Below are 22,670 nucleotides of genomic sequence, written 5' to 3' on the forward strand. Positions count from 1 at the left end.
ATGATGGCAGAACAGACTCAGCAGAATGGCCTGACAGTGCTCTTGTATCTTATGGTATTATGTGGGCATTTTGTCCAGCATGGATGAGTTGGAGGTTCTGTTTCCGTCATGTCTCATTCTGTGATTCTGAGTGACATCTCCGCTGGATTACACTACTTACTTAAATGGTATGTCAAGATAACATGTCGCACATGTCACTTTGTTTTGTACTTGGCAGGGGTCTCAGGTGGAGAGTCTGATGGCAATTAAACAAACATTGCAAGCAGATCTTGAAACATCAATAAAACGGATCGCGGACCTGCAGGCAGCCTTGGAGGAGGAGTCAAGTGATGAGAGTGACAATGAAGCTGAGAGGTAATTTCTTCAGTCTGAAGTGAATACAAAATAAGCTGCAATGGATTTAGCTGCAGACGAGGTGAAACGTGCAGGCTAATAACTTGTGAAAGATTTTTCAATTCTGGACCCAAATAGAAAATTAGATTCCTATTTCCGGGAACATAGGGGTGGGAAGTTCTTGATGAATACCCAAAATCTTGTAACCTGATTTTCCAGACTAGCCCATGTACACTTGCTATACATCTTAAGGAGTAGAATTCCACTGATCACAAAGTACTTGACTGGGTCTAATGCAAAACTGGGCGTTTTAGATAGATTACCTTCAGTAGCACAGTTGCACTCAAGTCTTGGGCTTCAATGAAAAATTATCAATAGCCATTTGAAATCTTACCATTTTTGGTGTGACAAGAGATATGTTAGTTCAGTAAATATAAATAAAGTTAATCTCAACTAAAGTGCAGTCGTGGATCCAAAAATGGATCCAATTAGTGATGATTGTTGGTCTTGTGTGATTGTTAGTTAATGTGGCAACTCAAGTGATAGAACCACTACCTGGGACACCAATCCATGACATTAGAACGTAACACCTAGAACAGTACAGCTCAGGGACAGAACTGTTTCAGCTAATAACACCTAATCTCATGCCCCTCTATTCCCTGCACTATTCACAGGCCTCACTAAGAGTCAGTTAAACATCTCTATCCTATTTGCCTTCATCATCACCCTGACAGCTTATTCCAGGCATCCACATACCACCTCCAAATTTGCCCCTTCTCTGCTTATTGCTGGTATTAGACACTTCACCCATGGGGAAACAGGGAGAGGTGGAACAAGTGAGATAATAACAACGCAGAATAAAGTGTAACAACTACAGATAAAATGCAGTGCAAATAATCAATAAAATTCAAGATCATAATGAGGTGGATTGTGAGGTTAAGAGCCTATCTTATTGTTTGAGGGAACTAGGGAACTGTCATGGAGAGGTAGTTTTAACGTCATCCTGTCAGTCACTGGTGTTCCTCTCACTAAGCAGGGCAGGAATCAGAAACTGTAATGCCTATTCATAAGTCTGCACCTCTTCAGCCCACAGCAGTGCCAGTTATTGAGACTGAAAGAAGAGGCAGGTTGAAGCATCGATTGAAGAACAAATTTACACCCCCTCCTATTTCTATAGTTGTTTTATTTTAGATATACAGCTCAGCAACCGGCCCGATGGCCCAATGAGCCTGCACTGCCCAATTACACCCTGGGACCTCCCCAACTAAACTGTACCTCGTTTGAATGTGGGAGGAAACTGAATTACCCAGAGGAAAGGCACATGGTCACGGGGAGAATATACAAACTCATTCCAGACAGTGGAGGCACTGAACCCAGGTGACTGGCGCTAGAATAATGACCACTATGCTACCACGCTGTGTTTCTTTTTAATGGTTGAACCTTGAGACTATTACTCAGCCATCCGTTTCTCCCTACGGGGGGGGGGGGCGCGATCCATCCAAACATTATCCTCAGTTCATCCCATTCTCCATGGGGGGGTCAATCTCCTCAGTTCATCCCTTTCTCCATGGGGGGGGGCACAATCAGTCCAAACATTATCCTCAGTTCATCCCTTTCTCCATGGGGGGGGCACGATCAGTCCAAACATTATCCTCAGTTCACCTCTTTCTCCATGCGGGGGGGGTTCAGACCTAACATTATCCTCAGTTCATCCTTTTCTCCATGTGGGGGGTTCAGACCAAACATTATCCTCAGTTCATCCCTTTCTCCATGCGGGGGGGGGGTCAATCTGTCCAAACATTATCCTCAGTTCATCCCTTTCTCCATGCGGGGGGGTTCAGACCAAACATTATCCTCAGTTCACGAAATGCTGGTGAACGCAGCAGGTCAGGCAGCATCTCTCGGAAGAAGTAGAGTCGACGTTTCGGGCCGAGACCCTTCGTCAGGACTAAATGAAAGAAGAGATAGTAAGAGATTTGAAAGTGGGAGGAGGAGGGGGAGGGGGTGATCCGAAATGATAGGAGAAGACAGGAGGGGGGTGGGGGATGGAGCCAAGAGCTGGGAAGTTGATTGGCAAAAGGGATACCAGGCTGGAGACGGGAGAGGATCATGGGACGGGAAGAAGGCGGGGGGAGCCCAGAGGATGGAGAGCAGGCAAGGAGTTATAGTGAGAGGGACAGAGGGAGAAAAAAAAGAGAGGGAAGAAAGGGGAAAAAATAATAAATAAATAGATAGATAGATAGATAAATAAATAAGGGTTGGGGTAAGAAGGGGAGGAGGGGTATTAACAGAAGTTAGAGAAGTCGATGTTCATGCCATCAGGTTGGAGGCTACCCAGACAGAATATAGACTGTTGCTCCTCCAACCTGAGTGTGGCTTCATCTTTACAGTAGAGGAGGCCGTGGACAGATATATCAGAATGGGAATGGGATGTGGAATTAAAATGTGTGGCCACTGGGAGATACTGCTTTCTCTGGCGGACAGAGCGTACGTGTCCAGCAAAACGATCTCCCAGTCTGCGTCGGGTCTCGCCAATATATAGAAGGCCACATTGGGAGCACCGGACACAGTATATCACCCCAGCTGACTCACAGGTGAAGTGTTGCCTCACCTGGAAGGACTGTCTGGGGCCCTGAATGGTGGTGAGGGAGGAAGTGTAAGGGCATGTGTAGCACTTGTTCCGCTTACAAGGAGGGAGATTGGTGGGAAGGGATGGGGGGGGCAGAGACGAATGGACAAGGGAGTCACGTAGGGAGCAATCCCTGCGGAAAGCAGAAACAGTGGGGAGGGAAAGATGTGCTTAGTGGTGGATCCCTTTGGAGGTGGCGGAAGTTACAGAGAATTAATGAGGATCGGTCCAAACATTATCCTCAGTTCATCCCTTTCTCTATGGGGGGGGTCAATCTGTCCAAACATTATCCTCAGTTCATCCCTTTCTCTATGGGGGGGGGTCAATCTGTCCAAACATTATCCTCAGTTCATCCCTTTCTCCATGGGGGGGGTCAGTCAGTCCAAACATTTTCCTCTGTTCATCCCTTTCTCCATACGGGTGGGGGTGGGGTGGAGCATTCAGTCCAAACATTATCTTCAGTTCATCCCTTTCTCCATGGGGGGGGGGGTCAATCTGTCCAAACATTATCCTCAGTTCATCCCTTTCTCCATGGGGGGGGGGTCAATCTGTCCAAACATTATCCTCAGTTCATCCCTTTCTCCATGGGGGGGGGTCAATCTGTCCAAACATTTTCCTCTGTTCATCCCTTTCTCCGTACGGGCGGTGGAACATTCAGTCCAAACATTATCCTGTACAGATGTGCAAGATGTCTTGAATTGAGTGTGATTTTTAGATTCCAAAATGAATATTTTATTCAAATAATTAGGCATCAACTGTGGGAGCATGCAGCTCATGGTTTTTAAACAGCATTAAACTGCAGAACCATCAGAATACTATCAAGACAGTGTTATTAATAAATATTATCAATTTTCCTTCCAACACAGAAGAAAGCTAATTGAGTTACTGCTGGCTCTCAGTTGACCCTGTTCTCCAATTTACCAGCTTGTAATCTTTTCAGTCTTATACTTCTGATTTCTCCCTTCTCCTAGCTCTCCTGCCACCCACCTACGCTAAGGGGCAATTTACATTACACACTGACCCACACAGACTGGGGTATGGGTTGAAAGCCCACAGGCACTGAGGCACAACTACAGTACCCAGTTAACACAACAACACACACAGCTGTCAAGATGGGGGTCGAATCTGTCCACCCCTATTGTCTATGCCGAGGGTCGAGGCAAAAGTCCGGAAGTTAAGACGCGTTGACCAGAGCGCCAGGTCTGTGAGTCCGCTGGGGTAGTCGAAGGCCCATTGTCTCCTTGTCTGAGTCTGAGATCGCTGAAGGCTGATGGCTGAGTCCCGAGTCCACGAATCCCTGTGGGTCCACTGGGGTAATTGAAGGCCTAATGTCTGTGTGTCTGAGTCTGAGTTCGAATTCACTGGAGGCTGATGTCCAGAGTCCCGTGTCTGAGAATCTCCGAGTCCACTACAGTGGTCGAGGGCCCAATGTCTATGTGTCTGAGTCTGAGTTCGAATTCACTGGAGGCTGGTGGCTGGAGTATCAAGTCTGTGAATCTCTGAGAGTCCACTGGGGAGCAGAAAGGCTCCATGTCAGACTCCATGTCAGAGTCTGATTCCAAATTGACTGGAGGCTAGAGGCCATTGAAGACAGCCCATCTTGGGGTTGGAGGACTGTGTATATACATGGCAGGATTGGAAGGATGGGTTTGCTTTGTTGTCTTTGTGTCCTGTTTTGTTTTGTTGTGTGGTGTGGTGTTCTGTCGAATATTGTGGGCATGTTACATTGGCACTGGAAAGTGTGGCAACAGCTGGCTGTGTTGGTTGTTAGAACGAGCACTGCGCTTCACTATATGTTTAGATGTATAAATGATAAATAAGCTTGGGTCTTGAACGTAGACTGAGGGACAGTTTACAGTACCCGGTGAATCCACCAGCCCACAGCATCTTTGGGATATGTCGGCAGAAACCAGAGGTCTGGGGGAAATCAACATGGTGACAGGACTAATGTGCAAATTCCATACTGACAGCAGCCAAGGCCTGGTTACAGGAATTGTGTCATTAATGGCTGCATCACTCTGATGACATTGTTGCTCTTACACTGAGGGCAGTGAGTACCTGGAGCAAGCTGCCGAGGGAGTGACTGAGGTGGGCACAACTGCAGCATTTAAGGGGTTTGGAGGGTTGTGGGCTGAATGCAGGCAATTGGAACCAGCAGGGAGGATGCTGTGGGTTGTACGGGCCAAATGGGCTGAAGGGCCTGTTTCTGTATGGCATTACTCTGTGACTCTTGCTGTGTCGCTATGCTGCCCACAGAATCATAACAAAGAGATTATTTAACAATTTTCCCAATATTCTCACAAACTCGTACTTCTCTGAGACTGACACAGTTTGATGCAATGTTGCTGGATCTTTGCAAGTTTATATTCAGCATATGTAACTTGAATTCAAGTTTTTGGGTTATCTTAATGAGAATGCTGGGCATTATCAAAATGCTATTGCACAAGACAAGTTAACATGATTAAGAAAGCAAGTGGGAGAGAAAGGAACATGTCGTGACTAATCGACATTCAAGTTGGGTGTTAGTGCTTGTAGATTGGTGGTAGGAGGGTGGGGGAAGAGAATGGCCTGCGGAATTCATAATTGCTGTTAAATCACAAGTTTATCATTTTAACCAGAAGGAGGAATTATGCTTGGCTCAGATGTGCAAGTAATATTGAAATGAAATATGATTTGAGATTCTGGAATCATTAGAGCATGAATATTAATCTTAGTCAGATATTTATACAAGGACTGTGACAGCATGCAGTTCAGCATTTTTAAAACTGTTCTGTACTTTAATGCTGAAGGACCAGACTGTGATGCTGAAACCTTGTGATGCAGATGCAGTTAAGCCTTCAATACAAGGAACATTCATTTTACCTGCAGCATTTAAGAGGCTTGTCGCCATCTCAGATGATGCAGCCTGCTTCACCAGAGAGCAAAGCACGACACTCATTCTGAATTGTTTAATGAGAGAAGGTTAGTGAGAGAGGGCTTTTCTCTTTGGAGCGAAGTTGGATGAGAGGTGACTCAATTGAGGTGCAAGATGATATGAATTGAGTGCATAGCCAGAGTCTTTTTCCCAGTGTGAAAATGGCTGATACCAGGAGGCATGATTCTAAAGTGACTGGAGGAAAGGGGGGTGGCGGTGTTAGATTCGAGTTTTCTTTACAGAGGGTGCTGTGTGCAGGGAAACCCCAGCCAGCAGTGGTGGTAGATACATTAGAGACACTGACAGGCACATGGATGGAAGAAAGACAGGGGATGAGGTAGGAAGAAAGAGTTAGATTGATCAGAGTAGGTTAAAAGGTCAGCACCCACCATGGGCCAAAGGGCCTGTACTGTGCTGCAGTATTCCATGGGTGACCTCCTCATTATTAGTCATCTCCAGCCCTGGTGCACATTTGCTGCAATGTGTACCATCCACTAAATGTGCTACTGTTACGAATGCTAAAACATTAGTATCTCCCGAATCGCTGATCTTAATCACTGAGAGGACAAGGGCAAAGGACACCAGTCCAAATGTTATATCATTCTCATTTACAAAAAGGACACCCGGGATCACCAGTCCCTACATGTTCCCTCATACACCAGCCTTCTCGCCGTATTCTTTGATGCCCCGACCAATCAGGAAACCATCGACTTCCGCTTTAAATATACCCACGGATTTGGCCTCCATCGCAGTCTGTGGCAGAGCATTCCACAGATTCACTACTCTCTGGCTAAAAAAATTCCTCCTTACCTCTGTTCTAAAATGTCACTCAGTTTTAAGGCTGTACCCTCTAGCTCTGGACACTCCCACCACAGGAAACATCCTCTCCACATCCATCCTATTAGCCCTTTCAACATTCGGTAAGCTTCACTAAGATCCCCCACCCCCACCACCCAAATTCTAAAAAATTCCAGTAAGTACAGGCCCAAAGCTGTCAAACGCTCACCATATATGAACCCCTTCATTTTCTGGAATCTTCCTCGTGAACCTCCTCTGGACTCTCTCCAGTGACAACACATCCTCTCTAAGATATGGGGCCCAAAACTGTTGACAATACTCCGTGTGGCCGAACTAGTGTCTTATAAAGCCTCAGCATTATCTCTTTGCTTTTATATTCTAATCCTCTTTAAATAAATGCTAAAATTGCATTTGCCTTCTTTACCACAAACTCAACCTGTAAATTAAACTTCTGGGAGTCTTGCATGAGGACTCCTAAGTCCCTCTGCATCTCTGATGTTTGAATTTTCTCCCCATTTAGATAATAGTCTGCACTATTACTCCTTTTACCAAAATGCATTATCATACATTTCCCAACACTGTATTCCATCTGCCACTTTTTTTGTCCATTCTTCCAATTTGTCTATGTCCTTCTGCAATCACATTGCTTCCTCAACTCTACCTACCCCTTCCACCTATCTTCTTATCATCTGCAAACTTTGCCACAAAGCCATCAATTCCATCTAAATCACTAACAAGCAATGTGAAAAGTAGCGGTCCCGAAACTGACCCCTGGGGAACACCATTAGTCACCAGCAGCAAATCAGAAAAAAACATCTTGTAGGCATTCAACAAATAACCTCTCTTGCAATTGGACACCAACCTGATTTTCCCAATCTCCTTGCATATTGAAGTCCTCTATTACAATTGTGACATTAACCTTATTACATGCCTTTTCCAGTTCCCTTTGCAATCTCAACCCCACATCTTGGCTACTATTTGGAGGCCTATATATGATTTTTTAAATTGCTTTTTTACCTTTGCAGTTTCTTAACTCCACCCACAAAGATTCAACATTCTCTGACCCTGTGTCACCTCCATCTGAAGATGTACTTCCATCTCTTACCAACAGAGCAATACCACTGCCTGTCCTTCTGATACACAGTATATCCTTTGATTTTAAGCTCCCAACTATGGTCTTCTTTCAAACACAACTCAGTGATGCCCACAATGTCATAGAAACCAATCTCAAATTGTACCACAAGTTCATCTACCTTATTTCAAATGCTATGCACACTTAAATACAGCACCTTCGGCCCTGCATTCTTTGCCCTTTGAATTTTACCTCTGTGGTACAATTTAATTCTTTGCTCTGCCTGCATTTGTTCCCAGTTCTTCCTTACATTCATATTATACCCATTATCTACTTGCAAACCTGCTGGCTCATCCTCAGCTCTACCATACTGGTTCCCATCCTCCTGCAATATTAGTTTAAGCTACTTCCTACAGCTCTAGTCAACCTGCCCACAAGAATATTGGTCCCCCGCAGATTGAACTGCAACCTGTCCCTTTTGTACAGGTCCCACCTGCCCCAGAAGAGGTCCCAATGATCCAGAAATCTGAATCCCTGCCCCCTGTTCCAATTCTTCAGCCACACATTTATCTGCCACCTCATTCTATTCCTATCATCACTTATACCATTCTTTCTTAAGAAAAGCACATAGGGAACACCATTCTCTATATATTCCCTCCCAAATTTTATACCATTCTCACTTAGAAATATGTCACCGTCGCTCCTCGTTGCTCCTGTGCCCAGAGCTCCCTCCTCATCAGCACTGTTGGTGCACCTTCAAAATGCTGGCTTGTCACCATCTTCTCAAGAGGAACCTGGGATGGCAAATAATATCTGGTCATGCTAGCAACATCCACCTCCGATAAATATACAAGAAAAAGATGTTCTGTCAACTATGATGACTGGGGTCTGAGCAAAATAATAATAAAAGAAAACTGAGTTTGGAAAGGAATGTGCTCATTGGTTGTTTGTCCATCTTTGTGTGTAGTTTTTCACTGATTCTATTGTAAGTTTTTGTTCAACTAGGAATACCTGCAAGAATATGTATTGTAGGATAATATATGGCAGCATTAATAATCTAATTAATAATCTATTTACTTTGAACTTTGAATATGAAGTTCAAGTATGAAAATATAAAGAGAAGTAAAAGTTTTTACTGACAATGGTAAATTGTCAAGCAAGGATTAGAACAGATTTAGAACAGATGGCACAGGATGTTTGGTGGTGTGCTTGGAGCGTAGGAAGGATGAGGGAAGAAATCATCCTAGATTAAGCAGCATGAAAAGGCCAAGTATGGCTGCAGCAAAAAGAAAACATGGTCTATCCACTGTTAGTTACATCCCAAATCATTTCAAGTAGCAGTTACGAGCTGTGGATATCTATGTTCATTGTTGTTCATTATTCATTAATAAATATTGCACATTCTGATTGAAGTGAAATCCATATTAACCTAGCCAAAACATCTTCCTGCTGCCTTCCCCATATGGTGCCAAAGACATGCTGATCACTCATGTCTTAGGACTGATCAATGGACATGTCGCAAACAAGTATTATACATGCATCTTTGAGCTGATTGTACAGGAGAACATTAGGAGGTGGTGTGACGCCTGCCTTAGGGTCGTCCCTCCGACTCACTTCAGTGATGCTTAATCTGTCACTGTTGAGTAAAACTGTGAATCATTTTATTTTAAGTTAGGAATGGTGAATAGGGGGAAGCTGTGGAGTTGTGTTTATGTGTTTCTGCTGAATGCTTATTATTCTAGTGTGTTTCAAACTGAGATTTCACCTACTTCACCAAATCGATGAAGTTTTCTCCTTTTCTCATCAAACTAGAAAAGCATTTATTGCAACAGTCAGAATTCCCTTCCGAATGATTTGTGTGTGTTGAGAGCTTGTAGATAGCAACTGGTTTTATTTTCTGAATTTTGCCAGGTTGGTTGTTTGCGTTTGTATTCCCCGCGTGTTGTTGCTGGTGACACCTGATATAATGTATAGGCAACCATGCAGCCCATACTGGGGGGACGGGAGGGCCAGCTGTTGAAGCTCTCCTATACATCACAGGGGAGATCGTTGACCCATGCAGTCTGTAAATCTTCCCTCACGTCCCTTCATTTCTTTTCACAAAAGACACGGATTCAACCAAACAAGTAATTCACTCAACTATAGTAGCATAGTGATTAGTAGTGGTTAGCATAAAGCTTTACAGTGCCAGCAGTAAGATCAGGGTTTCATACCTGCCTCTGTCTGTAAGAAGTTTGCATGTTCTCCCCATGACCGTGTGAGTTTCTTCTAGGTGCTCCAGTTTCCTCCACATTTCAAAGAGATGCAGGTTAGGGTTAGTGAGTTGTGGGCATACCTAGTTGCTGCCAGAAACACATCCTTGAACTGTGTTGGTCATTAACGCAAGTGATGCATTTCACTGTACGTTTTCCAAATAAAACTAATCTCTTCCTTTTATTCCAATTTTCAAATTCTTTTTACCAAAGTTACTGTAGACACCCTTGCAATGACTTAGTGAGAAGCTGCATCATTTGGATGGCTGATCGGCAGTTCAGAGAGACCTCGACCATGATGTACATCTGTGGCAGCATGTACTTTGGCTCTGAAGCCAGTCCTAGTCTATCATCCCTTCCAACAGTTTCATTCAGGAGAGCAATGTTTGCAGACTGACTGGACAACACATCCATTAAAAACAAACAGGACCTTAGAGTCAACATGTTTGTATAACAAAATAGGATCGTCACCTTGTCGTGGTGGAGAGGTTTCTGAGTTCCTGAGATCCCGAGAGTGATGTCGTCTGGACTCTAGCTCCTGTCGGGGTACCCATGGCGGGTAAGATCAAAGGGGAAGTCCTAGACAAAGGGCATTCCAACAAAACCTCAACGGTGGAGCTGGTGGAAGATGATAGCACATCACCATGGAAGTGAAGTCTGCAGCAGTGAAGGGTTCCCAGCTGCCATGCATTCCATGCTACTGGACCCTGACCCCGATCTATCAAGTATGGTGTGGTGGCTGCCCGTACATCAGCCTCACCACCGTAAACAAAGTCACAGACAGGCATTGTCCATAAAGGGTTATCCCTGAGGAGGAAGACAACATACTCAGCTTGAGTGATCACAGGAAAAAGACACCAGGGTAGTGAATGAAGCTCAGTACACACGTCTGAGCTGCCAGGCAGTGAGCTTTCATCCAAGAGGCTTCATTGCCTCAGAGATAATATGTTGCATTTAGGAACTCTTTTTAATAGCTCAACCATCAGTACTCTGACAAAACTCTCTATTCTTACACAAGGAGGTCATGGTGAGGCTATACTATTGTTTGAAGTGTTTATGAAACTCTTCAGAGTTGTAATGAAAATTCTGACAAAATGATTTTCATCTTGCCAGCCTAATCTTATTCTCCAGCTCTTGGTCTGTAGGTAATATGACTTCAAGTGCATATCCAGTGGTAATCCAATGACAATTTTCATCTGTTTCTGCGTTTTGCTCAGCTGAGATTCACTGACAAGATGAAGCAGTTCTGTTTCAACAATCCAATCTCAAAAATTATTTAGATTCATGACTTGAGAGATATTTGAGGATGATGTGTTTATTTGTAATGCAAACATTAACAATGGATGAGCACTTGCTGTGATATTTTCTACAGAACAAGAACTGGGAATTCGGTTGACAAGACTGTATCTTTCTTTTGGGCTGCACTGAGATCAGAGGTTCTCTTTTCTGCTATGACTCTAAGATGACCTACACGGAGTAACCGTAAGCTTTTAGTTCACTGCCACTGAAATTCTTTATCCCCCCCCTTCCACTCTGATCTCTATCACTGACATACACTGTAATATTTGTTGTTTTGTGCAGCAGCACCTGCAAGAGACAAAAATCACAAAATTAAATAAATAGTATAGAAGGAGAAAAACGAGAACGTGTACATGGTTCATAGTCCATTCAGAAATCCAATGACAGAGGGGAAGGAGTTGTTCCTAAAATGTTAAGTGTGGGTCCTCTACCTTTCCTTGATGGTGGTAAAGGGCATGTCCCAATTGGGAGGAATGTTAGTGCCAGAATAACTCAGGAGATACTCCTGGGATTTTCCCACACTACAGTCTCTGGAGTTTACAGGGAATGATGCAAGAAACAAGAAACATCCAGTGAGCAGCAGTTCTATAGGAGAAAACGCTTTGTTAATGAGAGGAATGGCTAGGCGGGTTCAAGGTGACCGTAACTCAAATCATGTATTACAACAGTAGTGTGCAGATGAGCATCTCTGAATGCACAACATGTCAAACCTTGAAGTGAATGGACTGCAGCAACAGAAGACCATGAATGTACACTCGGTGGCCACTTTATTAGGTACATCCTGTAACTAATAAGGTGGTCACTGTGTGTAACACTTTGATATCCAATTTACCTTGAACTAATAGGAATTTGATACACTTAGATTGAACTATTGTCATTTGAGGCTCCTTACAATGGTTTTCAATCGCATAGACTGTTTGATTCAAATGCTGGGAGAAGCTGAGAAGAGCTGATGGAGGCAAAAACACATATTATATTTATGAAGTACTTGGATGTATCTTTGAAATGCTGTGACCGACATGTTAGATGTTTATTACAGGGGGAGTATTAAGATGTCAAAAACCTTATCCAAAATAGGGGTAGGATATTTGTCAAACGTTTGGAAAGGGAGAATTGAAATGACTAAGGAGCCTCCAGCAGCAATGAAATGTAATGAACACAAGAGATTCTGCAGATGCTGGAAATCTAGAGCAACACACACAAAATGCTGGAGGAACTCAGTAAGTCAGGCAGCATCTATGGAGAGGAATCTACATATAATGCTCAATTAGTGCTTGACAGTCCGAGGCAGAATTAGATGCCATTCTTTATAATTCATATTACAGCTTGCATTTTTGTGAAGAATATTCCGAGTACTTTATTGGGTCTTACCCCACTCATCCAAACTTGCAGAAATAATAACTAATTTGTTCTGCTGCTGAAGAATTACTGTGCAGAATTTTGTCTGTTATCATTGAGTTTCAGCCTCCCCTGATTTAGAATCAGAAACATAAGACCATAAGACAAAGGAGCAGAAGTTGGCCATTCGGCCCATTTTATCATGATCTGATCCATTCTCCCATTTAGTCCCACTCCCCTGCCTTCTCACCATAACCTTTGATGCCCTGGCTACTCAGATACCTGTCAATCTCTGCCTTAAATACACCCAATGACTTGGCCTCCACTGCCACCTGTGGCAAAAAATTCCATAGATTCACCACACTCTGGCTAAAAAAATTTCTTCACATTTCTGTTCTGAATGGGCACCCTTCAATCCTTAAGTCATGCCCTCTCGTACTAGACTCCCCCATCATGGGAAACAACTTTGCCACATCCACTCTGTCCATGCCTTTCAACATTCGAAATGTTTCTACCCTCATTCTTCTAAGCTCCAAGGAATACAGTCCAAGATCGGTCAAACGTTCCTCATATGTTAACCTTCTCATTCCCAGAATTATTCTAGCGAATCTTCTCTGAACTCTCTCCAACGTCAGCACATCCTTTCTTAAATAAGGAGCCCAAAACTGCCCACAGTACTCCAAGTGAGGTCTCACCAGCGCCTTATAGAGCCTCAACATCACATCCCTGCTCCTATACTCTATTCCTCTAGAAATGAATGCCAACATGGAATGTTATGATGAGGTTGTATAAGGCATTGGTGAGGCCGAATCTGGGGTATTGTGTTCAGTTTTGGTCACCAAATTACAGGAAGGATATTAATAAGGTTGAAAGAGTGCAGAGAAGGTTTACAAGGATGTTCCCAGGACTTGAGAAACTCGGTTACAGAGAAAGGTTGAATAGGTTAGGACTTTATTCCCTGGAGCGTAGAAGAATGAGGGGAGATTTGATAGAGGTATATAAAATTATGATGGGTATAGATAGTGTGAATGCAAGCAGGCTTTTTCCACTGAGGCAAGGGGAGAAAAAAACCAGAGGACATGGGTTAAGGGTGAGGGGGGAAAAGTTTAAAGGGAACATTGGGGGGGCTTCTTCACACAGAGAGTGGTGGGAGTATGGAATGAGCTGCCAGACGAGGTGGTAAATGCGGGTTCTTTTTTAACATTTAAGAATAAATTGGACAGATACATGGATGGGAGGTGTATGGAGGGATATGGTCCGTGTGCAGGTCAGTGGGTCTAGGCAGAAAATGGTTCGGCACAGCCAAGAAGGGCCAAAAGGCCTGTTTCGGTGCTGTAGTTTCTATGGTTTCTATTGCCTTCCTCACCACCGACTCAACCTGGAAGTTAACCTTACGGGTATCCTGCATGAGGACTCCCAAGTCCCGTTGCATCTTAGAACTTTGAATTCTCTCCCCATTTAAATAATAGTCTGCCTATTTATTTCTTCTACCAAAGTGCATAACCATACACTTTCCAACATTGTATTTCATTTGCCACTTCTTTGCCCATTCTTCCAATCTATCCAAGTCTCTCTGCAGACCCTTTGTTCCCTCAGCACTACCGGCCCCTCCACCTATTTTTGTATCATCAGCAAACTTAGCCACAAAGCCATCTATTCCATATTCCAAATCGTTGATGTACAAAGTAAAAAGAAATGGCCCCAACACGGACCCCTGTGGAACATCACTGGTAACCGGCAGCCAACCAGAATAGGACAGAAGCAGGTTTATTAGTGGGGAAGGGGGATGGGAAATAAGAAGCTGGCAGGTGATAGGTGAAATCAGGTGAGCAGGGAGAGTGGATGAAGTAAGAAGCTGGCAGGTGATAGGCAGAAGAAGCAGGAATCTGATAGTCGAAGTGTTGGAAAACAGCAGAGACACAGACTTATTCTAGCTTCTACCCCCTTCCTTTCCAGTCCTGATGAAGGGCCTCAGCCTGAAATGTCAACTGTTTATTTATTTCCTGATCAACTGAGTTCTTCCAGCATTTTATGTGAGTTGCTTTGGATTTCCAGCATCTGCAGAATCTCTCTGTGTTCACAGATTTACTACCGCTGTTTTATGCAATGTGAAATCTGCTCTCTTTCAAGTGACAACCGGCCCACTGTGGGGTCCTTTATGACCGATGGCGGGACAAGATCATGGCTGGGATCGTCTACAGGTCGTTCACCCACCTCAGGGGCAAGTGTGGCTGGGAGTCTGTCTCGAGAATCACCAGCGGACAGCATCAGCCTACACAGCTACAGGTGAGTCCTGGGTCAGTCTCCTCTGATTGGGAGATCAGATAAACAACTCTGTGGAGTTTTGATCCCCTTGTTTATAAAAGGATACACTGACATTGGATGCAGTCAAGAAGATGTTCATTTGCTCCCTAGCTCATTCTGGCCACCTGGACAAGTGGACACACTGACAAAAGTGACCAAGTGGATAAAACACACCTAACAGCACACTGATGCACCTGGAGAGCCACAGTATTTGAGCTCCAGTGACCAGGTTGAATTTCAACCTGATGCATTGTTTCTGTGAGGTTTGCATGTTCTCATGGTGTTTCTGTTAGTTTCCTCTGGTTGCTCTGGTTTCTTCCCACATCTCGAAGTTGTGCGAGTCAGTGGGCTAATTAGCCGCTCCACTGTATGCTCAGTGGCCATTTTATTGGGTATCGAAGTGGAATCCATTGTCCTCTGCTGCTGTAACCCATCCTCCTCAAGGTTCGATGTATTGTTCATTCAGAGGTGTTCTTCTGCACACTACTGAGCTTACTTGAGTTACAGTCGCCTTCTTGTCAGCTTGAACCATTCTGGCCATCCTCCTCTGACCTCTCTTGTTTCACCTACAGAATTGAGCCTCACTGGGTGCTTTTTGTTTTTCATGCCATTCTCTGCAAACTCTGGAGTTTATTGCGCATGAAAATCCCAGGAGGTCAGCAGTTTCTAAAATACTCAACCCATCCTGTCTGGCACCAAAAATCATTCCACAGTCAAAGTCACTTAGATCACATTTCTTCCCCATTCTGATATTTGGTCTGAACAACAACTGAACCTCTTGACCATATCTACATGTTTTTATGCATTGAGTTGTTCTCATGTGATTGGCTGATTAGATATTTACATTACTGAGCAGGAATACAAGTGTTCCTAATAAAGTGGCCACAGTATGTTGCCATTTGTGTCAGGGAGTGGTGGAATAAGGAGCGGGAAGGGGTTATTGGGAGTATGGGAGCATAAGGTCAGATCGGTGCAGTTGATGCTTGGCATGGACTCTGGTCTGAATGGTCTGTTTTATGGTCTACCCTACTCTGAATGGTAGAAGGGTAAAGGACAAACAGATAAATGATAAGTAACTTCATTACTGGTCTGCACATTCAGGGGTTTACCGTCTTTCACCTCCACCCTTATTCTCAGTAAGAAGCTGACAGCCCAGTGGGGCGCGGTAACAGGATCCTTCAAGACCAAATGGCAGTAACGTTCACCTTATAATGAACCTGCACAAGGAATCTTCCAACACCATCAGCTCTCACTTGCATTTTGTTTAATGCTGACTTGGTTCTCCCAGAACATGATGAGGTCCATTTTATTATGATGCTGCCGTCATTGCAATCTTGCATATCCTGTCTACTCTGCAAAGGGACCCAGAGGAAGTCAAGCCACTCAGATTGCAAGCAATGTCTAAAGAAGAAAATGATTGGTCAGGAGAAGGGCGAAAGAGAGCACAATACTTGGAGCCTTTGCTCCATCTGCAACAAGCAAGATTTCCCCATGGCCACTATTTCCCATTCCGACACATTGGTCCACTGTCTCCATTACTGCCATGATGAAGCCTCTCTCAGGTTGGAGGATCAACACCTCATATTCCGTCAGCATAGCTTCCAATCAATTTACATTGACTTCTTTAATTTCCCCTTTTCTCTTTTTCCATTTCCCATTCTGGCTCTTACCCCTTCTCATCTCCTTACCTGCCTATTATCTTCTTCTGGAGCCCCTTTTCCTTCCCTCGCTCCTATGGTCCACTCCCCTCTTCTATCAGATTCCTCCTTCTTTCAGCCATTTACCTTCTCCATCTATCACCCCCCCATCTTCTCACTTCATCTCCCTTCCCCCACCCACCTACCTTCTCCCTCACTTGGCTTCACCTGACATCTACCTGCTTGTATTTCTTCCTCCTCCCCCACCTTCTTAATCTGCTTTCTCCGCCCTTCCCTTCCCGTCCTGATGAAAGGTCTCGGCCCAAAATATCAACTCTTTATAGGTGCTGCCTGACCTTCTGAGCTCCTCCAGCAACTACTCTGGATCTGCAGCATCTGCAGAATCTCTTGTGTTTACACAAAGGGTCCAGTGAGTGAATTACTGTAAAAGTGTACCATTGTTACAATTAAAAGGTATATGCACCCTAACATAGATAGTAAACTCCCATCAGTAACAGTGTTCTAATCAAATTATTTCACAGCCAACAAAATAGTTTTGGGCATTCACTTAATGAGATTTATTTTAAAGGTGAGATGATGGAGAATAAAGCAAAACTCCTTGGGAATCTAACACAAAGAACGCAAGACTTGGGTGTCACAGCTTTCATAACCACATGGTTCAATGCCCTTTGTAGCAGGGAAGTACTTTTGTAATGTAGTTTATGTTATGGTTTAGATAGAGGTGACATCTGGTATTCTCTCCAACAGCAAAGCACAGATATTCAGATTCTACTTTAGAAATAGATGTGCCTTATGTACCACGCATTTTATGTCAACCTGTCAATTTTCAGGCCGTGCCCGCCCCTCAGAGACTTGTGTCATTATGATTTTGGGACTGCGTGTGCTGTGTTGTAACTATATGTGCTGTGTGTGATTACGTGTACTGGTCCCAGGCAAACAATGTTTCATTTAGCTGTATACATGTATGTGGTTGAATGGCAATAAATTTGAATGAGAAATGTAGACTGAGGAATAAATATTGGCCCAGATGCCCAGGAGAACTTCCTTATTCTTCAGAAAGCACCATGGGATCTTTTACATTCACCTGAGATTCCAGTGTGACCCAGTGTTTGCCATTAGCAAGGTCTCACGGTCATTAATAGAGTCATAGGGGGATATAAAAAGGAAAAAAGCCCTTCAGCCCATCAAGTCTGTTCTGAACATCAACCACCCATTTTTACACTATTAACTCCTCCCCAGATTATATTCCTCGCATACACTCTTGGGGCAGTTTAGAGGTACCAACTAACCTAGCAAATATGGGATGTGGGAGGAAACAGGAACATGATGGGTAACCCGGGCAGCAGGGAGAATGTGCAAATTCCACACACGTACACCATGGTAGGTTAGATCTGAAGTATGAGGCGGCAGCTTTGCCAGCCTGCTAATATGATCGAAGTCAGATAATCCTTTCAGGTGCTTTCAGCTGAGGGATCGCCCTTGTTCCTCTTGGATCAATGGAACCTCAGTGGTTACTTGGGATCTCCGTTCATTGGGAATGTGAGGAATCACCACAGTCCTGCTTTGAAATGTTGTCAATATTCCAACCTCGAAGTGAGCATGGAAGCACAACCACCCGACCCAGAGTCAAGAGTACTACCTCTGAACAAGGCCATTACTTTAGTCACTTCTATTAACTTGGTATTGTATGATTCTTCAGACTTACTTATTTTATATCAGATATTTATCTAAACAGTTTCCATCTCTTCCAAAATTTCCAAGATACGCTAATGTTCTCAGATCACGTCCAACCTTAACCTTCTTCTTAATCATTACCTTTAACCATGTTACACAGGTCTTCGTATTGGATTGAATTTTATTAGACAAGGACCTTGCAGACCACAGGGTTAGATTTCCACCAGCATCCTGGGACTCAAATATAATATATATGGTAATGTGTTGTGAGTGAGAATGGATGACGTTATGGCAACATCTGGGATCATATTAAATAAGTCCAAGAGGGTAGCTCCTTAATGTGTGTCCCTTAATGATTTAAGACTTAAAAAAAAGGAACTAAGATAGATTACTTGAATTGAAGATCAGGCCAAAACGAGAAAAGGAAACAGAGAAAAAAATAAGACATGATAAATTTTTATCTGAATTTTCTACCCATTTAAGTAGTTCTCTTGATGGGCAGAAGAGTTTTGTGTGTTGAATATTGTGTGTAATCCTGATTGCCCCATCACGGAAGGGTTTGAAAAAGGCGCAGGAAAGGTTCACCAGAATGCTGCCTGAAAGGGCGGATAGGAGAGATTGGACAAGCTTGGGTTGTTTTCTCTGAAGGATTAGAAGCTAATGGGAGGCTAGGTAGAAGTGCCAGATACTAGAGAGATGCATTTAGGGTGAGAGGGGAAAATTTTAAAGGAGGTATTTCAGCTATGTTTTGTAAAGGGTGCAGTAAGTGTCTGGAACGAGCTGCCTGGGGTAGATTATGATAGTGAGATTTAAGAGACTGATAGATGCATGAATATGTAGGGAATGGAGAGAGATGATCATGTACAGGCAGAAGAGAGTTAATTAAATCGGCATGTTCAGTGCAAACTCTATGGCCTGAGGGATGTGATCCTCTCCTGTACTGTTCTATGTGTTAACAATGATCACATGATTACAAAGGAAGCCATGAGCTAATCCTTTGCAAGAAACGGAGTCATTTAATTAACGTACAAATCTGGTAAGTGTTTTAAAATACCAGGGAAGATGAGGGACCCAAAGCAGAGGTGCTTTGGGTACAAGGGAACCATGGGATTGATGTAACTTGACTGCAAAACTATAGCAATGTGTTCATTTCCTAAGCACATGAACTGTCTAGTATCAGTGAGAGTGTCCATGTGTCCATCGTGACCTGTATAGGGAAAGGGTGAATAAGTTATGACTAGATTCCCTGCAGCATAGGAGAGATTTGATAGAGGTATACAAAATTATGAGGGGTATAGACAGGGTAAATGCAAGCAGGTGTTTTCCACTAAGGTTGGATGGGACGGCAACCAGAGGTCATGGGTTAAGGGTGAAAGGTGAAATGTTTAAGGGGAGCCTGAGGGGGAACTTTTTCACTCAGAGGGTGGTAGGAGTGTGGAATGAGCTGCCAGAGGACATGCTGGATGTAGGTTCAACTTCATCTGATTGCATAAGTATTTGGATTGGAGGGGTATTTATTTATTTATTTAGCGCCACACTGCCCATCAATCCAGTCTAGCCTAAACACAGGACAATTTACAATGACCAATTAGATTAGATTATGAAGACATGCAGTCCTCTTTAATTGTCAATTGGTAATGCATGCATTAAGAAATGATACAATATTTCCTCCGGTGTGATATCACAAAACACAGACAGACCAAGACTGAAAAAACTGACAAAACCACATAATTATAACATATAGTTACAACACTGCAAAAAGTAAAAAGTAAAAAGTAAAAAGTTCAAAGTTCAAAGTCTCTCAAATATCCCACATCTCACGCAGACGGGAGAAGGAGGAAAAACTCTCCCTGCCATGCCCGACCACAGTCCAACTCTGAGTCATCTGAAAAACTTCGAGCCTCCCGATCAGCTTTCCGACACCAAGTACTGAGCACCATCTCTGTCTGAACGATTCGACCTCAATCTCGGTGGCCAACAGCAGACAAAGCCGAGGATTTTGAGGCCTTCCCTCCGGAAGATTCCAGACGTGCAGTAACAACAGCAGCGAACTGGCGTTTCAGAAATTTCTCCAGATGTTCCTCTGTGCTTTCACGTCTGTCTCCATCAAATCAGAATTGTCCATGGCCCCTATTTAACGGATATGATATCATTTTTCACCAGAGGGCTGCGCACGCGTGGGGCGCTGCTCTCTCTCCTCCCGCCCAGTTAACCTACCAACGAGTGTGTCTTTGAGATATGTGAGGAAACTAGAGCACCCAGACGAAACCTACAAACACATGGGAAGGACTTCTTCCAGACTTGAACACCGAGCTCTGAGCTCCGACGCCCTGAACTGTAATAGCACCCCACTAACCGCTATGCTACTGTGGCATGGAGGTGCGGGTCAATGAGACTGGGCAAAATAGTAGTTCAGCATGTACTAGATAGGCCAAAGGGCCTGTTTCTGTGCTATGAATCTATAAAGCAGTGTCTCCCAGAACTTTCAACACCTGCACAGGAATATTATAGTCCATCACCCTGGAACGATTCTGCAATGTTTATGTGACCTGCACCTCCACTGTGAAATCTCCTTGAGTCTACCCTGAAGAAGTTTCTCTTTGACAGGAGTTCAGTGAGTCCCTCTCTGTGATCGTTGCTGCTCTCCAAATCTTCTCCTATCACCAGCCATCATCCGAGACATGCCTTCTTATTTAATTTAACTTTTTGTAATACATATACGCTTCTTACTGAAATTCACAGTTTTTATTTATTATTCATTGCAATGTACTGCTGCATCATAACAGCAAGTTTCATGACATATGCTGGTGATCCGGATTCTTGTACTCTTTCACCTCCCCGAGACCTGATGAAGGGTCTTGGCCTGAAATGCTGCTACTTATTCCCTCCATAGGTGCTGCCTGACCTACTGAGTTCCTCGAGAATCTTGTGTATGTTGCTCAGGATTTCCAGCAATTGCAGAATCTCTTGTGTTCTCCAAAGACTTGCTATGTCAGACAGAGCATGTGGCTTACATAAGGCCAGTTTGAGAACTATTAGAGAGCGCTACATTGAAATTAGTTTATCCCATCTGCAGGTGGATATAAAAACATTAATGACAATACAAACTCGCTTCGCAGCCCAACATGGGATAAGCCAGATCCTGGAACCTTTATGAGAGAGAAATTGAATTTCATTTGACATATTCCATCTCAGTCATGTTAGTCACCTGGGTCTGACTGTAACATATCTGCATTCCCCAGAATGAGTTATACAGGTTCGGTACACTGATGACCAAAGTTTTGATGGCCACATTCCCTACTCTTTGATTAACTTGTACTTGGAAAAGTATGTATTTATTTGGCGATGCGGCACAGAGTAGGCCCTATGGTTTTGGGGTCAAAGAGGGAATCAGGGGTCAGGCTAGGGTTTAGGGACAGTGATGTGGGATAGGGGTTATATTGGTGTTTGAGGACAGGATGTGGAGGACTTGGAGGTCAGGCTTTTGCTGTGCAATCTGTGTTTCAAAGCCAGCAATGTGAATAGGTGACGAACAACATCCGCAGTCTAGACCTCTGCTTGCGTTTGGAAGGCCAGTGATGGGGGCAGCATGATACCACAGTGCTTCGTGTAATGCTATCACAGTAGAAGACATCGAGAGTCCAGACCTCCTCTCCATGCTGGAGGGACCAGCGAGCTGGAAATGGGGCAGAAGACATCGAGAGTCCAGACCTCCTCTCCGTGCTGGAGGGACCAGCGAGCTGGAAATGGGGCAGAAGACATCGAGAGTCCAGACCTCCTCTCCGTGCTGGAGGGACCAGCGAGCTGGAAATGGGGCAAAAGACAGCTGTGCGCTATACCAATTCGGTGGATGGCAGGAGGCATGAGGTCTGATTAATCAGCATACTCAGAGTTCGGGCATGGAGTGTGGGTCCTGTTGTTGGCTAGTCCAGAGGTCGATGCCAAGGATTGAGGCTGGGGGTTGATCAGAAGTTGAGCAGTCTTAAGCCTGTAGACTGGAGGCCTGGAACCCTGGAGCCCTGTCCTGGAGTTGAAGTGCTGTCCATGTGTGCAGGTGGGATGGAGGAAAGGGGCTTGATTTTTTGTTTCATTGCTTGTTATGTTCTGTTTTGATGTGCTTTGTCTTCTACCAAGCATTGAGGGTATGCTGTGTTGGCATGGAATGTGTGGTGGTGCTTGCTGGCTGCCCCCAGCATATCAAAGAAGATTGTGTTGGTTGTTAACGCAAACAACTCATTTCCCTATATGTTGATAGATAAATGAAACTGAATCTGAATCAGTACAAGTAATTCAAGGGTGTAGAGCTGCCTCACTGCCGCAGCTACTAAAGCTGCACACAAAGTGCTGGAGGAACTCAGCAGGTCAGCCAGCACCTATGGAGAGGAATAAAGAGCCGACA

General features: G+C 44.0%; 1 protein-coding gene across 3 annotated transcripts in view; it reads left to right on the forward strand.

Annotated features, from left to right (window-relative positions):
• Positions 1–22,670, forward strand: part of LOC140190674 (unconventional myosin-XVIIIb-like) — a 462,061-nt gene that overhangs the window by 433,691 nt on the left and 5,700 nt on the right. For all 3 annotated transcript variants that reach the window (XM_072247443.1, XM_072247444.1, XM_072247445.1), the window contains 2 exons: positions 218–354; positions 14,766–14,921. In XM_072247443.1, coding sequence (XP_072103544.1) covers positions 218–354; positions 14,766–14,921 — 293 coding nt within the window. The remainder of the gene's footprint in view (positions 1–217; positions 355–14,765; positions 14,922–22,670) is intronic.

Source organism: Mobula birostris, chromosome 31 (genome assembly GCF_030028105.1).
Source record: "Mobula birostris isolate sMobBir1 chromosome 31, sMobBir1.hap1, whole genome shotgun sequence".
Lineage (NCBI taxonomy): Eukaryota > Metazoa > Chordata > Chondrichthyes > Myliobatiformes > Myliobatidae > Mobula > Mobula birostris.